The sequence below is a fragment of the Rhodamnia argentea genome, chromosome 5, assembly GCF_020921035.1.
Source record: "Rhodamnia argentea isolate NSW1041297 chromosome 5, ASM2092103v1, whole genome shotgun sequence".
Lineage (NCBI taxonomy): Eukaryota > Viridiplantae > Streptophyta > Magnoliopsida > Myrtales > Myrtaceae > Rhodamnia > Rhodamnia argentea.
Window position 1 is genome coordinate 19518388 of NC_063154.1, and position 22462 is coordinate 19540849.

Sequence of the window (22462 nt, forward strand, 5' to 3'; positions counted from 1 at the left end):
CCTTTTTGCAGAAGCAGGCAGGTAGTGGGTGCTTCACGAAATGCAGCAGGAAAGCAAGAGCCGTGGCGCATCCGTGCACGCTGATACGGGCAAAACTCGGTTGTCAAGTTCGCTCGGGACTTTGGCATTTCCTTTTTTTCTTCCCTTTTTCAAAGACGTGGGAAATGCAAAGACTTAGGTATGACTATCACATGACGAGAGAACTCAACTTAGATAGATGAATTTCAAACCTAGGAAGGGTTGAAGTTTGTTTGTAAAACAAAAACTGTCTTTTCAATACCACATAAGATAAAAGGAAGAGTGCAAATTTTTTTATTAGTTAAAAGGCCACAATAGTCTTTCGGAATAAAGAAATGAGCAAGTGGGCTAGACTCTGCTATACCAGCGTGTGATTGCGCAATTTTGACGCGATTATTAGACGCATTTAGCACTTATATTCTATATTATTAATTATGACTATTCGAACATGAACAGTTGCGTTCGAACGACGGTTGTTATCACTCACGAACGATCATGTCCGATTTGTAATGTTTCGGACATGAATTGGTACGATATTTCGGACATGAATAGGTACATGAGCAATTTGGACACCAAGAGGTGTGTTCTATTAATATTATTTAAAGGACAATTCTGTTCAATTGCTGTTATTAACTTTTATTATTTCGTTTTCCTTCAAAAGAGAGACAACCGATCTTCATTATTTCGGAGAGAGTTTTAAGAGATTTACTGGAATTGCTATCTAGTATTCTCATCGTGACTTTGTTGTATCTTGAAGGGAATTTACCAGAAACCTATAGCAACTTTGTGGGTCAAATTGATCCTAAAAGAGAGTGATTACACGCCTCAAAATCCGACTACATTGTTATTCCATTCCATTATTTTTTCCAACAGGAAGTGCTTAACCAAACTCCCTCGATAACATGTGAATTGAGAGCGGTCCGGATGGGGGGCTCGGTGGATTGGTTTTAGAGGTTAAGGATCTGATCACCAGTGTGCGGGTTAAGTACAAGAAGGAGTGCAAAAGCTAGGCTCGAGCCTGGGCGGTGGAATTCGAGTGCCGAAACACGATACATGGCTGGGAACGCCTAATTTTCCTACCTAAGGTTTGATCAAAATTGATCGGGGAATTGGACTGTGCTTAAAACTTGATGGAAGGACATAATTGGGTAGTTCTCGTCACGAGTGTTTTCCAACAAAACCTAGATTGCCCTAATCGAACGGCCGTATGGGTCAAAATATATATGTAACTTTCAATCACGACCAACAAAACCTAGATTGCCCTAATCGAATGGTTGTATGGGTCAAAATATATCTGTAACTTTCAATCACGACCGTCTGATCACGATGTGTCGGGAATTTTGTGACGTGACCCGATGGATTGATTCCACCTTGAAGATGGGGTCGTAAAACTTTCCGACTACATAAGGATCATGACGATTGGAGTTTGAACCAAGAAAATAACATAACTTTCAACAGGGCCATATGTTCAGGCCGATTATAGGAAATCAGCAATCTCGATACTTTCTTAGCACGTTGAGACACATTTTCTAAAAAATTTGCTCGGTCAAGGTTCGGTCAAATTTCATATAAAATCTATACGATTGGTTTTTTTTTTTAAAGAATTTTAAAAGAAATTCTTACTTGGCTGAGGGCCTTTGTTCAGATTGGACAAGTCTTTTTGGCCCCTGTTCCGCGAAATCTAGGCCGATTGTCGTGAATATCTCTTTTTATACATTATCGGTTATTTAACAAAGCCGGTTTCACTAATTAATGAAGTCAGTGTAACTTGGTACAACTATAAATAAAATGTCAATTGCACTAAAACTTTCCCATAATCTTTCTTTCTCTCAACCCGGCAATGGTAGTGCCGGTTGAAGCACGGTGGCGGTGACCGGAGTAGCGGAGGGTGGTGCGTAGGGTGGCAATAGGAAAATGACGAACAAGAGAGAGAGATGACATGGAAGACACCGGTGCGCCGACGTGAACAATTTAATCACAACTTAAAAAGCCACCGGCGTCCATGACATTGAACCAATCTGATCTTTAATAGAGGGACCGCATTGAGTCGCAATTTGAAAGCTCATGCACACTATCAGAAGAACAGAAGTTTTAACGGCCAACCACAATTTTCGTACCAGGCACTTTTAATCGTGCCACAGCAATAACACGGCAAAGTTATCGAGACCGATCGGGAAAATTATCCAAAATGTCATAAATCTATTGTAATTATACTAATTTAGTCTTAATTTCTTTTTTGTCAATTAAGCCTAAACCTTTTGCATTTATGCCAATTTGGTCTATTTGACCAGCTAACAATATGTGGACATTTTTTAATAATATTTCAATATTTTTCATTTTTTTTTTTATTTTTTTTCTTTCTCTTCCTTTTTGTCCCCTTATTCTTCCTCTAATCAGTTGCCGGACCGACCGGAGGCAAGAGGTCGATGAGGTCACCTTGCTAGCCTCGACCGAGCTCGCCCTCATTGGCCATTGGCAAGGGCGAGGTCGGCCTCCCCTATATCGATGAGGAGGCTTGCCCCGCCCGCCCCTAGCAAAGTTGTGGGCGAGGCGAGCCTCACGTCACTAGATATTTTCTATTAACTGCCGTGGAAACACAAGCGAGAACAAAATTCCAGATATCGCACATCCATTTCTTGTGAAATTCAATTCTTGCTCATCAACACCCTCAAAAACCCTTGGCGAAGTTACGGATGAGGCTGCGAGGTCGGCCGTGCCGTCATTGGGAGAGGCCAACCTCATCTAGCGACGACGAGGCTTGCCCTAGCTAGAGGCCGGTGAGGTCGACCTCGCCGACCTTAGCCTTTGGCCGATCGCCGATGTCCTGCAGTGGGCTAGAGGAAGAAGAAGACAATAGAAAAAGAAAGAAAAAGAAAACAAGGAAAAAGAAAAAAATGGATAAAGAATTATAAAAAATCAAAATATTATTTTGAATTATCTAGCCAGCCAACAAATGGACTAAATTGGTAAAAATATGAAAGGTTTATGAATCAATTAGCCAAAAAAAAAAATTTAAATTGAATTAACACAATTGCATTAGGTTTATGACTTTTTTAATATTTTTTTTTAGTTGCGAATGAGGTTAAAGATAATAGACGATGGATAATCTAGTGACGAACAATGATATCGTCGTTGTAAGATCAAATCGGTCACCCAACGACTCACAAATGATCTAATAAATTTAGCATGATTTTAGCCGAACACATGGTAAAAGGACCGATGTATATTTGGTTCGGACCATGGTTCCATCAAACAATTAACCTTTTCTTTTTTTGAGTTTTTTTTGGATATTTTACTAGAAGTGCTAAAACTTATTATGAAAGTACAATTCAGTCGTAAAACTTACAAAAAGTGCAATCAAGTCCTAAAACTTGTCAAATTGGTGCAATCAAGTCATTCTTTTAACTTCGTCCAACTTAGCTAATGAAAGATGCTGATGTGATTTTTTTAATATTTTCTCTCTCCTACGTGACAATAATGTGGCTAAATCGATGCCGTTTTGGTCTAAATATGATATTTAATATATTTTTATTTAAATTTAATTAAAAAATAAGCTACAATTAAAAAGAAGAAAAAGAAGCAGCAACAAAGGCGGCGACAAGGGCTTTGCAACCCTCGTTGCCGTCGATCACTACCGGAAAGAGCCAATGAGGGTTGCAACCACTGGCGGCCCTCGATTAGAACTACGCGAGGGCCAATGATCCTCGCTCGATTTGGGTGAGGGCCAACAAGCCCTTGCTTGCGGTTGGCATGGGTTGTCGGCCTTTCGTTGGGGCCCGACTTTCGTCGGCGACCGGTTCGCCCTCCCGACGGTGGTGAGGGCTTGCTTCTTTTTATTTTTAATATTATTATTATTATTATAAATAAAAATATATTAAAAATTAGATTTGGATCAAAACGAGTCGTTTTAGTCACTTTATCGCGATGCGGGAGAGAAAAAATATTTAAAAAAAGTAACTTCAGCATTTTTCGTTAGATAAACCGGACTGAGTTAACGGAAGGACTCGATTGCATTAATCTGACAAGTTTTAAGACTTGATTATATTTTTTTGCATGTTTTAAGATTTAATTATACTTTCGTAAAAAGTTTTAAAACTTTCAATGGACATGTCCCTTTATTTAATTTATTATTATTTTTTTTTTGGCCTTTTTGGTCAATGAAATCAGATTGGCGTTTAGGCAAAGCCAACTCATCTTTTCGTTTCGATATATCTATCTAATGTCGGCAAATCAAGGGGCAGCAATCTCTCGAGCGCTCGTGTAGATTGCCGCACGGTACAAGCTCCTTCTCGTAGGGTCTAGATCCCCGGGCCCTCCCGATCGCCGACACGTGTCCTCGCTCCGGCCCCCCAAGATGCTGACCAGCCCATCGCCTCCCGGTGCACGTGAGCCTACACGCGCCCTTCGATTAGCCGGATCCTACGTGGGCTGGGTCCCGCTCCATCCGACGGGCCCCGCTGAGCTGGATCCCCCACGCTTCGGGTCGGGCTTCTGGGATCTTTTTTGCGGGTTCTTCACGGCTCTCTTCTCGGTGGGGCGGGGCCCACGCGGGAGTCATGAGGCTTCCACGTCGGCATGGCGTGGGCGTTCGTCCGTACGTTCTGGGGCGGGGCAACGGTCGGAGAAGGGTGCGGGCGGGGACCCGTTAGATCTTTCCCAACGTGTGGGCCGGAATGCACCGCCGTTTGCACTGGTGGGTCCCAGCCCGGCACATGAAGAGGCGCCGGCAAAACCACAACCTCCATTCGAAAGGCTTCGAATCCTTCGATGTCCTTATCATGAAAATGACGATAACTACCTTGTCTTTTTTACCACATTTCTCTTTTTTAGTTTTTTTTTTTCTGAAAAAGATTATTTCTCGGCATTTCTTTTAGGCTTTTAATTTAAGACGTGTGTAATTTGCGTGGAATTCAAATTTTTAATTTTATGGTAATTGCCTTCTCTTTTGGCTCACGATGCAAGCGTCGGATGATACGGTGATCATTGGATTAGGCTTGGAGGAAATAAGGATGCTGGTCCTTCCAATTTCCACCCAAATCTGAGTTTATCTCCGTTCCTAATTGGGCATGTTTTGAGTTTCAACAATTTGTGGATCTGGGCAAGAGTGGTCACTTGTAGTTGGATCATTTGTATCTATAGGCTTGATTTTAATTATTACATTGCAATCTTTTCTGGTTTCTTTTTTGAAATTCTTATCTACATTAGAGCTTTCTAGTCGAATTCTTTTTGTAATGACTCGTTTGAAAGCTGCTGCTAAGTGCGCATGATACAATTTTTAGAGTAGAATTTTTGCTCACTTCTAGAGTAAAACTCCATTTAGTAATGCATCTTTTGGAGTAGAAACCTATTTGGTTATGGAACTTCATTTTTCAATTTCTGGAGCATTTTTTTGCTTCAAAAGTAGTTTTGGAGCCACTTTTTTTTTTTTTTTGGGTCAAATTTTTGGAGTCACTTGAAGAAATAAAAAAGATTTATTTCTTTCTAGAAGTAGAAAAATCAACTTCTTGCCAAAAATTGATTTCTAGGGCAAAAATGTTGTCATGCACGCCCTAATACTCCCATGTTTTCCGTAATTTTTTTTTAATAAAAACACTTGTATTGTTTCTTAGAGATCTTTTCATCTTTTGATACATATTGTTATTTACCTAGTTACCTACTCTGAAGCAATAACTTTGGGTCCCTCGTTGTCAATATTCGACTCTCCTTGATTCTCTTGGAAAAAAAGAATAGAGGCCTTTACAATCATGGGGGGATGAAGGGAGGGAGGGCAGAGGGTGGTGGTCGCGCAGCGCCGAGGCCCTACGAGGCGGGTATTGAGAATGATGATTGACGGAGTGCATCAGTAGCAGTCTGGTTTCTTAAAGTTTCATGAACTAGTTAATAGAATGGATCAATTTTCAGGGGTCGTGTTGAACAAATGAGAAAATGCTCGACGACCCGAGATTGTCATTAATCGAAAAAACAAATTTCTTTTCTTATGTTCGGCACATATCACTTCATTTAGATGGATATGCTAACTGATGTCATCTCCCTTTCCCTTGCTCCATTTATGTGATTGATGAGGCATTTTTCACATAGACACATAACAAGGGAATATCCTGCCAACCATCCATTTTTTTGGAAACCAAGATGGGCTTCTAAACGTACAAAAACCCCCTAAAAGAGATAGATGGACCGAACAACATATTATGCAACACATATAAATTGATTGCCAGAAAAATAATTCAATGATTGATGTACCGTTTTCTAGTTATGGTATGGATTTGACAAGGGGGGACAAAACTACCAGTCATTGTGGAGTCTCCGCTCTATCATTTTTTTCTATTTACGGCTTTTCGATAAATTAGAAAGCACGGACACTTTTCGAAAGCCTCCATGCCGGGTGGGATGCGTGTCGGTGTCCGGCACGTGACCGACACGTGATCAACATATGTCGGACATCTAACACGTGGTCGGCGCTCCGAACAGGCCAAGAACACATGATTTCAGCATTCCAACATGCCATTTCGACATCCACGAGGTTAATTTTAAATATTTTCAATAGATTAAAAAAATATAATATCTCAAAAATATATATACTTAAGTCATATACCTAACCGCTCCAAAATTAATATACCTAGCTAGTCTAAAAAACACACGATCGTGAATCCCTAACAAAAGAAGAAGAAGAAGAAGAAGAAGACGAAGAAGTTCACCGTTGATTATTTTTTACATACGTGATAATTTATATGTGTAAGCAAAAATACACATTTAGCATATAACGTCTTCAAACGTGTTGGAATTCCCTATTTTTTTAGAAATGATATATTGGTGTGATGTATCATGTCGCATCGCGTGTCAAGTGTCGGTGTCGATGCTATTTAGATGATAAATCATCATTAATAATGGCCAACCAGATAGTAAGTTAATATTACGCTTAATTCCCTAAAAAAAACTCCAATTTTAGGTCCAATCTTAATTCTGTTCTAATTTTTTTTAATTGAAAAAATCACAAACTTTCACTCTAATCCAAAATCCGCCATTGTGCTTGAAAATTGCCACTAGTTTCTTCAAGATTATCAACATTATGGCTAACTAGAGATTTAGTATCGGAACCTGTGTTTTCATGAACACCCCTACCTTCCTATGGAACAACAACAATCAGTATTGAAGAAATGACACCCTCACCTTCCTATGAAACGACAATGACCAATTTTGAAGGAACCAATAGCAATTTTTTTGAAAGTTTGTGGTTTTTTCTAGACAACAAAAATTCGAGGCGCAATTAGGATTAACCCTAAAGTCAAGCATTTTTTTTTTTAAGGGAAATTAGGCCGTCGATATTACCATCTTTCTAAGGAGAAAACCCTATATAATTCTCCTATATTTAAGTTTTTTCTTACTTTTAATCAAAGGAAATACAAAAATGGGGCTAACATTTCTTTTACATATATTTGCACCTTATGGCTTCAAAATCTAAGAACAGTATATTTTGCACGAGGCAATATTTAAAGATAAAATTGTTTTGGCATCTAGTTTTTTCAGACTTTTTCTTGATTGTGTTAGATTTCAATGCCGGAATTGTAGATGTTCAATGCAGAAAACACTAAATACCATCCTCGCTTTTACTTCATCGCCACTTTCCCTTCTCTATTTCTGAAAATGCCATTTTGCATCCGAGATAAAACCTCGTATCCATTTGCGAACCCCACGTTTACCGGATGGGGTTATGCTCGAGCACTATCTGTAATTAGAGGTGAGCAAAAGGAACCGGCCAGACTGAACCTAATCGAATCGGCTGGTTCAATCTGGTGCTCGGGGGCGCCATCCGGGTCCAAGCTCCATAAAATTGAAACTGGTAATTTTTGGTCCGTTTCCCGGTTCTACGGATGGAACCGCCTACCCGAATCACCTAAAAGAGATCAATTATTTTTTTTAATTTAGTTTGATTTTATTTCTTGAAAATCTTTGAACTAAAACCATTTGAACTCTTATTTATTAGGGGTACTTCTACAGATAGTCATGGAACGAAAGTGAATCGGTTCAGGGCTTTTCTCAAGTATGAAACCATGCAAAGATGATGGACTAAGCAAGCGCGGTCATGCTCACACAATTTCGAAAGCCTCTTTTGAAGCAATTTGATTATTATTATTATTATTATTTTTTGTAGAGAAGTGGCATCCAACCTTGCCTTGATTGATAATGTTGTTGTGATGGAAAATGGTGCATCCACTTTAACTGCAATAAAATATGAAAAATGTGTGAATGTGTGTTTCAAACATATGCTTCAGATTCGTTTCCAAACACCACCGGTCCGGTCCCTAGTTCCAGAAACCGGGAACCGGTCTCTCCGTTTCAGTCACCGATTTTGGGGTGGGAACCGGACTGCCTGAGAACCAGTCATCCCTATCTGTAATGACTTGATCCTCTCCACTTGGGTCAAGCTTCCGAAATTAGTACTCTTGAATAGCCGTACAAGATGATAACATTCTGAGAGCATGCGTATGACAGAACCTCTTCTATTTGAGACGATTTTTTTCGAGATGTTACATGACCTAAGAAATAAATTTAGGTTAGGCCAATCTTTCAGCAGCACCTGCACATGGAAATGGACTCAACGTGCACATTTTGAAGCCGGAACTGAAATGATCATTGTCATGGTAGGCATACTTTCGCTGTCTTCATGAGGGACATGTGTAAAGCAAATTAACTTTTTGTGAAAAAGGGCGCAAAAACCTTGTAGAGAGACCTGTGGTGAGAATGGCTTCTTACCAAGACCGAGCACAAGCACTCATGTGGGCATGTGGTTCATCTTCTTCCCCTTGCTTCATTTCCATTTGGGGATCAGACAGAGACTCACATCAAAGAATCCACAACTCAGTCGGTGTGAACCAGTGTCAGTGGAAGAGGATGTTGAACTCCACCAGTTTTGCAATCCACAACCGCCCCCTGATTAGCATTTTATCTTGGATTTTCACGGCACCCCAACCCACCAAACCCACCCTCCTCCCTCCCCCCAAAAAAAAAAAAGTGTACAAAGATGAGTTTACCGTGAAAATCCAACTTCTTCTCTAGACAAAACAAATAATTTTTTGTGTGCCATATAGTGTAATTTTCCCTCAGATTGTGTTAAGATTTTCACAGTTAGTTATCAATTAAAAGTTAAGGTACAAGAAAAAGAGTCGAAAAATTCAAAACGTCAATAACTTACTAAGCAAAATCAGTGCGACCACCAACTTTTCATGTTAAATAAACAACTAGCGTTTGGTTAACAACTCTCATTTGAGTTACTTTCCAAGGTTTACTGATTTCTTGAATTTATCGACTTTTCGATTGAGTCGCAAATTTTAATTTACCTTTGTTAACAACCCTTCACAATTACTAACTCCTTTTCGAAACGACCATATAAAATTATTGTGACTCACTAACTTTCTCCCATTAAATTACCACCTAGTGTTTAATCACCCACTCTGATATGAACTATTTATCTGCGTTTACTTTGTTCTTAATTTCCCTATTTTTCTTATCATTAGTAATGCCTTAAATTTACTTAAAACCTTTTATTTGCGTTTATTGGCAATGCCCTCAAATATACCAGCTTTTTTTTTATTTTATGAAATTATCAATCTCAGTTAGAGTGAATTAACAACTTGTCTCTATTTATTTATCAACTAGTTTTTGGTTACCGATTGTCATTTGAGTTCCATAACCAAATACATTTTTCTTCGAATTACCAACTTTTCTATCTTTCACTAGATTTTATTGACATTATTTAACATCTAGTTCTAGCTTACCAACTATCATTTGAGTTAGCTATCGACATTTGTTTTTGTTTTTGTTTTAATTTACCAACTTTTCTTTTGGATTATTTGATCGAGAAAAATAGTTGGTAACTATATCATGTAAAAGGGTTGGTAAGCTGGGCAGATAAGTAGAAAAGTTGGTGAATGAAAATAAATAAATAATTGTTGGTGAACTACTTAAATGAGAATTGATAACTCAAAAGACATTGGTAACTTAAATAGAGAAAATTTTATAAGCAACTCAAAAAAATTGGGTAATTCCTTATTACAATTGGTAAATTTAAGGCATTGGTAAGAAAAGTAAATAAAATTTTGTAAAAGATAAAAAAAAAGGTTTTTTTGTCTAGTCATAAATAATAGAAGTTTTTAATTAAGAAACAATTCAAATATACATTAACAAATAACACAAATAAGAATTGGTAATGCAAAACTAGTTGGTATCCGAGAAAAGTCGGTCATAACTCTAATTGAGGTAGACAATTTCTAAAATGAGTTGGTGGAGGCAATAGGAAAGTTGGTTACTTTGACGAAAAAAATTCAGGGTAAAGTAACTCAAACCAGAGTTGGTAATTCAAAGCTAAATGAGGACTTAATTACAGAAAAGTTAATAACTCATGCAAATAAATAATGACACTTTCATAAAGCCGTTGATAAGAAAGTTGAATTAAATCTGGTAAATGATAGAGAAGTTATCTTGTTAGAGATAAGATAAATTAACTAATTCTCTAAAGAAATAAAAATTAGTAGCTAACTTAGATATAAGTCGGGAACACAAGACTAGTTCGTTTACTAGAGAAAAGTTAGTATTCACTCCAGTTAAGGTTGATAATTTCATTTAAAAATAATAATAAGCAACAAATGAAAAATGGTAACTTAATAGAAAAGTCAGTAAACTTTAAAAATAATCAAATGCATGGTGGGCAACTCTAATGAGAGTTGATAAACTATAGCATGTCGGTAACCTATTAGCAGAAAAGCTGGAAAGTCACACAAATAAAAGTTGAAAAATTTTACATAAAAAATATAAATTTAAGGCATTTGTAAGATAGACAAATAAAATCGAAAATTACTCAACCGTTTTAAACTTTTTTCAACTATTCCGCAATATCCCTTTGAATTTCATTTTGTTACAATCCTTAACTCTCCCTTATTTTTTCGGTCAACTGTGCACTGCACATGACTTTTAAGGGGTACAACTATACTTTCATCTAATATTTGAAGCTAATCTCCCTTGACCCTTAATTGCTGTAAAAAAAAATTAAAAAGAAGATAGAAAATGGGAGAAAACCTGATAAACTAACATACTAATCACAAAATGAATAATAATATTAAACAATTAAAATCTTGTTGAAATGTGATAAATTTACCAAATTTAATAGAACTAAGTAAATTTATGAAGAAAAAAACAAATTAGATAAATGGGAGAAGGCTTCAATGACAAAAAAGTTCAAATGGCAAAAATTGGTTACTAATTCCGCACTTATAAAGGGTTAACTAATGCAATGATGATAGATTAACAATAAAAAAATTAAAATTACAAAAGTAAATGGTTAGCCAACATTTGCAAGATACTTTTGAATTCATTCTATCGATCGATCATTATTTTTCACTAATTAACCATTGAGATCCATATCCAATTTTTGCAATTTGACCTGTGGTTATTAAGGCCTCTTCTCCGCTTTACTTAATTGTTTCTGCTCCAAAATATCTTATCAATTTTATCAATCTAATCAGATTCTAATTTTTTTCACCTTTAATGGCATCACCGGTTTTTTTTAATGATACTAATAATTTAGTTAATTGTTTTTCTCCATTTTTTCAATTTTTCATTTTGATAGTCATGTTACCCCATCATGTGGATTGCGCATACTAAAGTAAAATACAATCGATCTTTAACACTTGTTACGAAAACGAAGGTTCCAGGGTTAGGGTGTAATCATTGAGCTTTAGCACTCTAACATTTTTCATGAATGACGACAAAAGTTGGTAAATTGAAAAAACAAATGAACGTTGGTTAGTAATTCAAATGAGAGTTGATAATCCAAAATTAGTTGGTAAACGAATCGTAAATATAAGTTATGGAGTCACTCAAATAAATTTGGTAAATTCATAAGAGTTAATCACCTTAAGGCATTGATAAAAAAGGCTGATAAAAGTTGGTAAAACAGAAAAAGTTCGGTAATTTTCAAATTGTTAAAAGGAGTTGGTAATTCATAAAAGTTCTAGTAAGTTACTAATAATCAGTAGCCGGAAAATTCGGTGACAAGTAATTTTTATAACCAGCAATTTCTCTACCAGCACAGATTTTTTTTTTGCCACGTACAATGAATTTTTCTTTTTTTTTCATAGCACAAGGTATCCAGAGTGAATATGACCTCCATGTATACAGTAATAGAGTTAAATTGACCTGTGCATATGCATACTGATATGATAAATCCTGGAATTCCAAATAGTTTTGTTATGGAGAGCCCCTTATTCATCTTGTCAGTATTTTAACCAGCAATTTCTAGTAGCAGCTTCCAATTGGACTTTTCCTTTGCATTTTTGTCAGCATTATGTGAGCATATCTTTTCCATCAAACCAAGCAAGCTGCATATAAATTGGATTCTAACCATGCAAAACTAAGAGCAATCCCATCACAACTCTTCTATAAATTTGATCATCTCTTCCTCACATAACCCTCTTCAACTCAGGAACACTTGATTCATCCTGTCTTTTATAACTCCAGAGAGAGAGAGAGAGAGCGAGAGAGAGAGAGAGAGAGAGAGAGAGAGAGAGTTTTTCCATCTGCACTTGCATGGAGATTATTACTTCTGTCCTGCCATACATACTTCTTCTTCTGTCAGCACTCATTCTGTCATACCCATTAAAGCTAAAGAAGCAAAAGAAGCAGCTCAAGAGAAATGCAAAGCTACCTCCGGGTTCAATGGGTTGGCCTTATATTGGAGAGACAATCCAGCTCTATTCTCAAGATCCGAACATCTTCTTTGCAACAAAGCAGAAGAGGTTCAACCTCTTGCTTTGCTTCTTTTTTCATATCTGAATTCCCATCTTTCCAGAATCCGTAAGAAGCCATTAGAGAGATTATACAAAACTGAACTGCTTTGGCCTTACTTCTCACAGATATGGAGAAATATTCAAGACCCATATACTGGGTTGTCCCTGCGTGATGCTGGCAAGCCCGGAAGCGGCTCGGTTTGTGCTGGTGACTCATGCTCACCTGTTCAAGCCAACCTATCCCAAGAGCAAAGAAAAGATGATCGGGCCAAACGCCCTGTTTTTCCACCAAGGGGAGTACCACACGCGCATCCGGAAGCTGGTCCAGAGCTCGTTGTACCCAGAAGCAATCCGAAAGAAGGTCGCCGATATCGAGGCAGTAGCTGTTTCAGCATTGGAGTCTTGGGCAGCCGGTGACCGCAAAGTGATCAACACGTTTCATGAAATGAAGAAGGTTTGAGTTGGTTTCTTTGTCTCTTTTATTCTTCCCCCCTCACAGGTTAGATTAGACCTGTAGGATCCAAAACATGTTCAAACCCAGTACTTTCTTTTCGTTTGTGTCTTTATATTCCTGTTCATTCAGTAGAATACCTTTTGAGCTCATTTTTTATGGATTGATTTGTTTTATTCTTATGAATTTCTTAAGTATTAGGTTTACATGCTTGCTTTGTCTTATTTTCTGATGTAAAGTGAATTACTTATTGACAAAAGTACATACGCAGTTCTCCTTCGAAGTTGGAGTTTTGTCCATCTTTGGACACTTGGATGAATATTACAAGCAAAAGCTAAAGGACAATTATTGCATAGTGGATAAGGGTTACAACTCTTTTCCCACAAAAATTCCAGGAACAGCATATCACAAGGCCATCTTGGTAAGCAATAAATCCTTCTTATATTATTTTCACAAAGCTAGGAGCCAAAGTAGTATCTACAATAACGTCGACAAATTCAACGTTCGTATTTCTTTTGATATGGGGAATTCGGGTTTTTGTTAGATAAGAACAAATATATTATTGATCTACTGAAACCGATCGGTTGTAAAAACTTTTCCACGAGCAAAATATCGATAGAAGGACTATCAATCTACCGCCAGGCTGTGGAAAAGTACGCTTCTACCATGAGCCTCACGATAAATGTGTGCACTTGCAGAAAGACTAGACCAAATCACTACTCAATTAGCAATTAGCACTGTTAGTGGAGAAAATGCATGTATTACAGAACATCCCCGTTGGGTCCATAAATCCGTGCATATACAAAAGAAGAATAAAGTCCTGAATGCATCTCATTGAGAAAGGGCCTTTCCTCGTCAAACTAATCAACTCCACACTCTGCGTTGCATTTTGCAGGCAAGAGAGAGGCTCGGGGAGGTATTGGGGGAGATCATGAGGGAGAGGAAGGAGAAGAGGGTGGTGGACAAAGACATGTTGGGCCAATTCATGAGCTTTGAGCTTGAGGACGACCAGGGCCGTGGTAGCTCGAGGGAGGACAAGGTGGCAGCCGATAACGTGATTGGAGTGCTGTTCGCCGCTCAGGACACGACGGCCAGTGTGCTGACCTGGATCTTCAAGTACCTCCATGATGACCCGAAGCTTCTGGAGGCTGTCAAGGTACGTATCTCCATGTGTTGCTGTGACCACTTTTCCATCGGTGTAGGACTTGTCTGTGGGCCACAGTTGGAACCGTAGTCCTCGATTCGAAGAGATGTCTGTTCTGGTCAGTTAGTGATCGGTTGGTATGTGATCTTTTATGGGGGATTCGTATTCTGTATACAGTTAGTGTGAGAATAGGGTTTAAATGCGGCATAATTTACCATACACGTGCGATAAACACGCATTACAACATAAGTGATACCCTAAAAGAATTTTCATTTCGCACACTTCAAGTAGTTACAAGGATGCCCTTCTAGATTTATGTCGTGCTTTAAGGATACCATTTTGGGAATTCAAGTAGAAAGTCTTGATCCCAAATGCGTACTACCAAGTTCGGGATTCGATGAAATTTTCCCTAAGGTTATTAAGAAAAGGGTGTCCCTATTAAGACATTTCTAACCCCTTTTACCCAAACAGGCAGAACAAATGGCGATATTCAAGATGAATGGTGGAGGAAAGAGACCCTTGACATGGGCACAGACCAGGAATATGCCACTCACTAACAAGGTATGCACTGCTCAGATTCCTGGAACCAGTCCTATGTTTCCACATATAGAATGTAAATTACTGGCTTGTTTAATCATCATTATTTCCAATTTTTGATCTATTTGTTTGCTTTTATTTTTATATTGCTTTGGTGGAATCAGGTGATCCTGGAGAGTTTGAGGATGGCAAGCATCATCTCTTTCACATTCAGGGAGGCGGTGGTTGATGTGGAATATAAAGGTAGCAGAAATCAAATTTCAAGATGTGGTCATCATCTACCTAGAATTTATGAGACTCTCTCTCTCTCTCTCTCTCTCTCTCTCTCTCTCTCTCTCTCTCTCTCTCTCTCTCTCTCAAAGCATTGTTCAATGCCATGCATTGCAGGCTATCTGATTCCAAAGGGTTGGAAAGTGATGCCACTTTTCAGGAACATTCATCACAATCCTGAATTTTTCCCTGATCCACACATCTTCGATCCCTCTAGATTTGAGGTATGTATCTATGCACGTGTGTACGTACATACATCAAGTATGAGAGGATGAGCAATAACTACCTTGATAATTTTTTTAGTATTTATTACACAATATAGGCGGACAAAATTTTCTTTATACTACATATTCGATTCCATTTTACTGCCCATATATAAATAGTAAACGCGCATCTACTCAAACTTAACATTCGTATTTGCGGATGAAACATGAATAAACTACAGTGACTGAACCGGGAACCCTAATCAAATAACATCTTGATGACTAAACTAAGGGAACAAACAAATTGACTTAGAAACCCTAATTTCACTTATTTCCCTCAGAAGCTAATTGAAGAGCTTTCAATCATTTTGTGGTTATGGATGGATGCAGGTAGCTCCAAAACCCAATACATTCATGCCCTTTGGCAGTGGAGTCCATTCTTGCCCTGGGAACGAACTTGCCAAGCTAGAGATACTCATATTGATCCATCATCTCATAACCAAATTCAGGTACTATAAAGATAAAATTCACAATAATCTTTTTGGTTATTTTCCAAAAGCACTAATCATTTCTTTTGTAATTTTTTTTCTTGGCATCTCTCTTTATATCATTGGTCTCTCTTTAAATTAATTTATTTACATGTTTTTGCAGGTGGGAAATCGTGGGTACTCAAAGTGGGATTCAGTATGGTCCATTCCCAGTCCCACAACATGGGCTCCCAATAAGAATATGGAAAGATTCGAGCGGTGAAGTGCAAGATGGGTGCCTTTAATTGGAACATATATGGCCTACCCCCACGTACCACTTGTCTAAACTCTAATAAGTTCCTTCCTAACGAGTCCAACTTCCAATTATGAAAGCTCACCCAAATTTTTTCCGGGTGTCTAAGAAATTAAGAATTTAAGAGAATTATCGCGACTCTGTATTACCCTGATGTAGCTAACTTAGTCGGTTAGCAACTGTCGGTTCATTTCCTTACTAATTCCGACATGGAGTATGTAGCCAATGTAACATGCAGTCCAATTGAGTGGAACCTTTGGTTTCCCAATTAGAATCTTGATCTCATGTTTTTCCTTGTGGAATCTTGATTAGTATGTCTTGCTCTATATCAAAAGCGTAGCATCAAGAAAGGATAAACACAAGAGGGCAGTGCTGTTGTTATGGTTGGAGACTAAAGAAAGAGGAACCTTTTGGTTTACTTCTTTCCATGTTTTCTCACCACTCAATCAAGCCTTCTACTGCCGTCCTCTATGTGATTGTTGGGTCCAGACTTGTTAGTAACCTAACTTTGATACTAGTGTTGGGTGATCTTGGGCCTTTGTCATCCAAAAAACTAGCTCAAAAGTTGAGATTTTTCTTCATACTTATAAGCGGACCGCCAGCCCATTTCACAACCGATGTGGGATAAACCCAACATCCATTACCACCCCCCCTCTCTCTCTCTCTCTCTTTGCACGAGTGCGCGTGTTCCGTTCTCATGTGTACAGACTCTAGGTATAGTTGGTCTCAATAGCAACATCATCGTTGAGGTCGTTACCGCCGTGCTATAGACCCGCCTTCGGTGTCGAGATATGCGGCAATAAATTTTCTTTAAGGGTTTCGGAGAGAGAGAGACGGGTGGCCGGCATACAAGGAGAGAGGAGATTAGGAATTTGGAAGATGACATTTTTTAATTTGAAAAATTTAATGAGATGTCTAACTTTGGACACGCAATCAATAATCTCTATCGATAAATGGAGAAATCAGTCAGCAAATAACGAGTATATACACTTTTGCTAGATGTATTGAATTTGGAAGCAGACATATGAGTGGTCTCACCATTGGGGAGAGGTTGGAGGAAGCACATTTGCATAGAGTCGAACTAATTTATATTGCTTTTAATAATTAAGAGTAATGTTTTACCGCAACACAATCCCTTCCAACTTTTTAATTTTTTTAATGTAATGCAACATAAACTAATAGAATAAATGCAACTATCGCGTTCATAGTGGAACCCCATATAATCTCACAAACACAAGCATACATAGCCGATCAATGTGAGATTGGAGAGCCAAGCCCCAAGCGTATATGAATCAATATATGTATATCTTAAGGGAAAATTTCCTAGTTAGTTTTGGTGAATGGATTCCAATTCATTTCTAAACTTTTCAATGCTATCATGTTTTTGGTCGAACAATTTTATCAATTTAATAATAATAGATTTATGACTTTTTTGATAATTCTCAAAACAATCCTATGTTTATCTATCATAACAAATATCCAATTAAATGTACACGCACAAAGTGAATTACCAAAAAAGTCCTAAACTTACTGTAATTGTGTCAATTCAACCCTTAAACTTTTTTTTTTTTTGGCCAATTGAGTCTTACACTTTTTGCATTTGTGCTAATTCAGTCCACTAGGCAATTTTCACCAGAAATGGCCGATGTGGTGCCATTGGTGCAAATGTGTACAATTTTAAATAATATTTTCACTTTTTTCAAATCATTTATTTATTTATTTTTTTCTTTTTTTCTTCCCTTTTCCTTCGGCCCACGTCACGTCGGTAATTTCTAGCTAAAATTGGCCGGATATACTGAATTAACACAAATACGAAAAAAATTAAGACTCAATTGGTAAAAAAAAGTTTATGACTGAATTGACGCAATTACAATAGATTTAAGACTGTTTTACGGTATTTCCCGTATACACACATAATCCCATTGAAGTAGGGAAATATTGGTGGGGACATCTACCACGTGGCGGATGTAACCCTTTAGGAGTAATTCATTTAGTTGATTAGATCATAACTCACTCAGAATACCCTTTAAAGGATTACGTGGTACGGGGGTGTCCCTAGGAATGGCCATTGATGAGAAACGTGTCCAACAACACATGATTGGAACATTAAGAAGAGACCAGTAGAGGACTGTCCTCAACTTGGAGGGCAATGTCCAAATGGCACATTGAAGATTGAAGCCAAGTTTGACCAATATATATATATATATATATATATGTATATTTGAAGCCAAGTGGTCCCACAAGTGGTTTTTCACTTTTTTTTTATATGTAGATCTTTATTTATTTCTTCATTTCTTATTTTTTTATACGAGAAATTTATGTGATTTTGGGGGCATTTGTGCTGAATTTATTTCTTTTCCGGAGACTTCCAGCACTGTGGAGTAGTTTTCAGCTCCTGCTCGTGCTCTTACGAAATTCAGGGAGTCCACTCTTCGAGGAAAAGGTCGGCAAAAATCTAATTTTGGAAATTCTTCATTTGCCCCACCGACAATGAATGGACAATTCCGTCGACATTAAGACGACGCGGAGTTTTCAATGTCCAATCAAGACAAAATCAAGACGGAAGTATGTGGCAACATAGGCCTCTGATCAAGACAAAATCCGATAACAAGATTAGGAATGAGAAGCCAGAGAAATAAAGGTAAAAGACGGGGAATAGCAAATGAATGTTGAGAAACAAAACTGCTGCATCATGTTTTGTGAAATATTTTGAGGATATTTTACAAATATATCATTACACCTTATTTACTTAATTTGCTAAGTGCTTATATTCTGATGAAGTAGGATACGTAGATAGTGGTAGACTCACTCAAGTTATTTATGGCAAGACATATTCTGGATTGTCGAGTAATCCTCATTGTTTTTATAAACTTATTCTTAATTATTTATCAAGTTGAATATCCCTCACCAACGGTCAACAATTTGCTTTGGTATTTCATTCCTAAGTTATTGATTGACCAACAATTTAAAAGATATTTTCGTGACTTTCCGTATGAGGGATATTGATTGATTGGCAATCATCTTGTAGATATTTTCCTTTATTATAATCATTCCTTAAAAATGAATTGCATGAAGAGATGTGTACAAACAAAATCACGGTTTGCTTTGAGATCGAGAGAGAGAGAGAGAAAGCGGAGAGGAGAGGAGGGGAGTGAGAGATTTTTTTTTTTTTAAGTAAAGAGAGACGAAAATGAGAGAGAGCCTTGTGGGGGTTGGGGGGGGGAGAGGTGCGGAAGAAGGAGACGTGTTGTACTGTGCACCGTAGATTGTAGAGGTCTAGATAGACTAATTGATTAGAGAGCACATCACTTTTAAGAGAATCTAATATCTTTTTAATCTTTTTTTACTTTATTATTTACTTTTTTCTAGACTAACTAATGTCAAATTACGATAATATCAAAATTTCTTTTATATTATAAAAGCTCTTTTTGTAAATTCTCTATTTTTACAAAAAAAAAATTATTATCAATCAAAGACGCCGATTAACGGAGATAAGGAATGGGTTGAAATTTGGTCGACTACATGAAAATGGACCGTTGATCAAAACTCATAGCTATGCTGTGATGAACGTTGTTTTTTCACGTTTAGGAGTCATTTTCATAGGTTTTTGGGCGGTTTTCGTAGTTTTAGTGGCGTTTTCGTAATTTTGTGTTCCTTAATGTAATTAGGGTTAACACCATATAAAAGGGGATTTTAGGGTTTCGAGAGACTACAGACTTTTGATATCTTTCGTTGATTTTGATAATCACACTTGAGAGAACATATTGTTCCTCGTATCTATTCAAATTCTTCTGTTTAGCCAATTTTCTATCGCGTTTCGGCATCAATTATAATCATATGATTTTCCTTGCATCAACAATAAAATTGTTTGTACACATCTCTTCATGCAATTCGTTTTTAAAGCATGATTACCTTGTTTTTTCGATGATCACATAGGCGAATAATGATAATGATACCTTTACTTCCTTTCACTTCTTTGCAAGCAAATGATACATTCTTACAAAATCAGCCGCGTGGACATCGATAACTCAAGATATTGACAACATGACATGGGTAACTCAATGAATCGGCAACATGATTATGAATAAATCAAATAATCAACAACACTTAACCGGCAAATCGATCACCTAGTCGAATTACGAAAATATCACCTTTTGATTTAATCTCACAATTTCAACTTTTTATACTACCAAATCCCAAAGAAGTTAATCAATCCCAATCTCCATATATAGAAACTCATCAATTCATGTCACATGAGCACAATGGTTCATTGCGCAATCATTATGACTTTCTTACACTTAAAGCCAAAGTTCAAATAGAATTAACAATCATCAAACAATTAAGTCAAGAGTACTAAGTAAACCAATCTAACTTAACCCCTAGAACTTCACTTACCATCACATTCAAACTAAATTAACAAACCTTAATCAACCAAATCAAAATACTAAGTAGATCAATCTAGCTTAGCGCTTAGAGAATGAAAATGGTCATAGAATAGAAACACAATGCTCAAAGCAGGTATGTTTTCCCACACCATAAGGCTACCTCAAGCCATGACTAGGGACTACCTTGTAGCTTTCAAGCATTATGAGACTATGCTATAAACTTATAAACTTTCATGCTTTCAAATTTTCTAATCCACAGAATCCGCAAAGTGGCAGGTGGAGAGCATACTTGTAACCAAGCATTATATCAAGCTAACAATATCATTCTAGCTAGAAGACAACACTATTCCATGGAGAAAAGGGGATATATTAAGAAATCCATGGGGATATAAAACACACATATTTAGAGGCTGGTAGTTTATTACCAATCTCTTTTTTCCTCTATTTTGGTCGGACCTTTTGTTTGCATAAAAGGCTTCGCATGCCCACTAATAGCAAGATAGCTCAATTAGCACTTTCTGGACCAGCTGCTAGCATTCTTGGAGGGCTAATGTTACATCTTCTGGTTTCATTCCCGAATGAGTTGCCTTTGTTGGATTGATAACTTCATTTTTCTTGGAAGGCAATTGGATAAAGAACTCAGAATTCAGCCACAAAGGGTTGGAGCATTTCTCCATAAACTCCGAGTGGGTTTTTGCACATGAACTTATCAACTGCTATAGGATTGGTTCAATTTGGGTTGCCTACAGGAAATAAAACCTCTTGATGCTAACAAACTCCTTGAATTGGTTTTTCAACCGTGGTCCATTTGGAAGTATCTGAAGAGCAGGGAGTTGGTTGAGAATATCCCATCTAATTATAAGATCTCTGTTTTGGATCTAAGGATCCTAGGATTCTATAATGATGGAGCATTTAGGTAAAAAACTAGATATTTATGAGCTTACTCATTGTTGAGAAAAACCCTAACTAATTTTGAAGTTGACAAAACAATCCATGATCTTTTAATATAAATTAATGCAATAAAATATTTATTTTGCAGATTATCCATAGGTGTGGGATACACAAGAATGAATATGGCAAAAAAGGCTCAAACGTTGCTCTGAGAGACTCGGATGTTGCATCGAGCTCAAACGTTGGAATGATACTCAAGCTCTGAGAGGAGTATTTTACGTGCAACAATCGGATTATAAATAAACATATTCAAGATGATTTAATTGACATATTATATTATCACAATGGTTAGCAGATCAACCTGGATTCGGATTTGAAGATTCTCAATCATGAAGATCAATCAAAGACGCGGATTATCGAAGACAAGGATGACTCACCTAATGAAGTCATCTATCTAAGGAAACTCAAGATCATGATTGTATGGGCGATTTGATCCAAAGAGGTATTGTTTCCTTTGTCGACCTCAATGGCTATGAATCCTTTATATACAATCTCATCCAAACGGGAAAGTTTTGGAGAGTGATCCTGTGGAGATCTTGCAACTGTCAGTTAGAGATGGAGGAGTATAAAAGGACACTTCAAGGCCGAAAAACACACAAGCAAGAGAACAGAGTTCAAAATTTCAAGATCAAGGCAGCTTCACATCCTTCACATACGCTTGATCCTATACTATAATACTTAGTGGAGTACATACGAGTGTAAGAGTGTTAGACAAGCAATCCGCTCACCAAATTGTAACATCCGAGTTATTCACTAACGGAACCTAACTGATCGGTTGTCGGCATGAAGAAGTAGACGAATGCTTGAATAATGCCGGACCACTATAAATTCTCTATGCACATTCTCTAACTCTTACTATAACGCCCTCGGCGTCGCAGGGAATGACAAGCGATGTCCCATGCATGTTGTCCTCATTTCAACCCATTTCTTTTTCTTTTACTTTT

At 37.4% G+C, this 22462-nt stretch overlaps 1 protein-coding gene across 1 annotated transcript; it reads left to right on the forward strand.

Annotated features, from left to right (window-relative positions):
• The first annotated feature begins 12437 nt into the window (after nucleotides 1-12437).
• LOC115737138 (abscisic acid 8'-hydroxylase 4) lies at nucleotides 12438-16450 on the forward strand. The gene is made up of 9 exons (XM_030669127.2): nucleotides 12438-12806; nucleotides 12924-13251; nucleotides 13520-13669; nucleotides 14144-14404; nucleotides 14864-14953; nucleotides 15094-15172; nucleotides 15317-15423; nucleotides 15793-15911; nucleotides 16054-16450. Exons 1-9 carry the CDS (start codon nucleotides 12598-12600, stop codon nucleotides 16172-16174), a joined length of 1464 nt encoding a protein of 487 aa, XP_030524987.1. The 5' UTR covers nucleotides 12438-12597; the 3' UTR covers nucleotides 16175-16450.
• Nucleotides 16451-22462: the final 6012 nt, after the last annotated feature.

Excerpts from the sequence above, each read along its gene's own strand:
- LOC115737138 (XM_030669127.2), top strand. The coding sequence starts at position 12,598 with ATGGAGATTATTACTTCTGTCCTGCCATACATACTTCTTCTTCTGTCA. Across the intron at positions 12,807-12,923 it reads TTTGCAACAAAGCAGAAGAG|ATATGGAGAAATATTCAAGA; the intron begins GTTCAACCTCTT and ends TACTTCTCACAG. Across the intron at positions 13,670-14,143 it reads CATATCACAAGGCCATCTTG|GCAAGAGAGAGGCTCGGGGA; the intron begins GTAAGCAATAAA and ends TGCATTTTGCAG.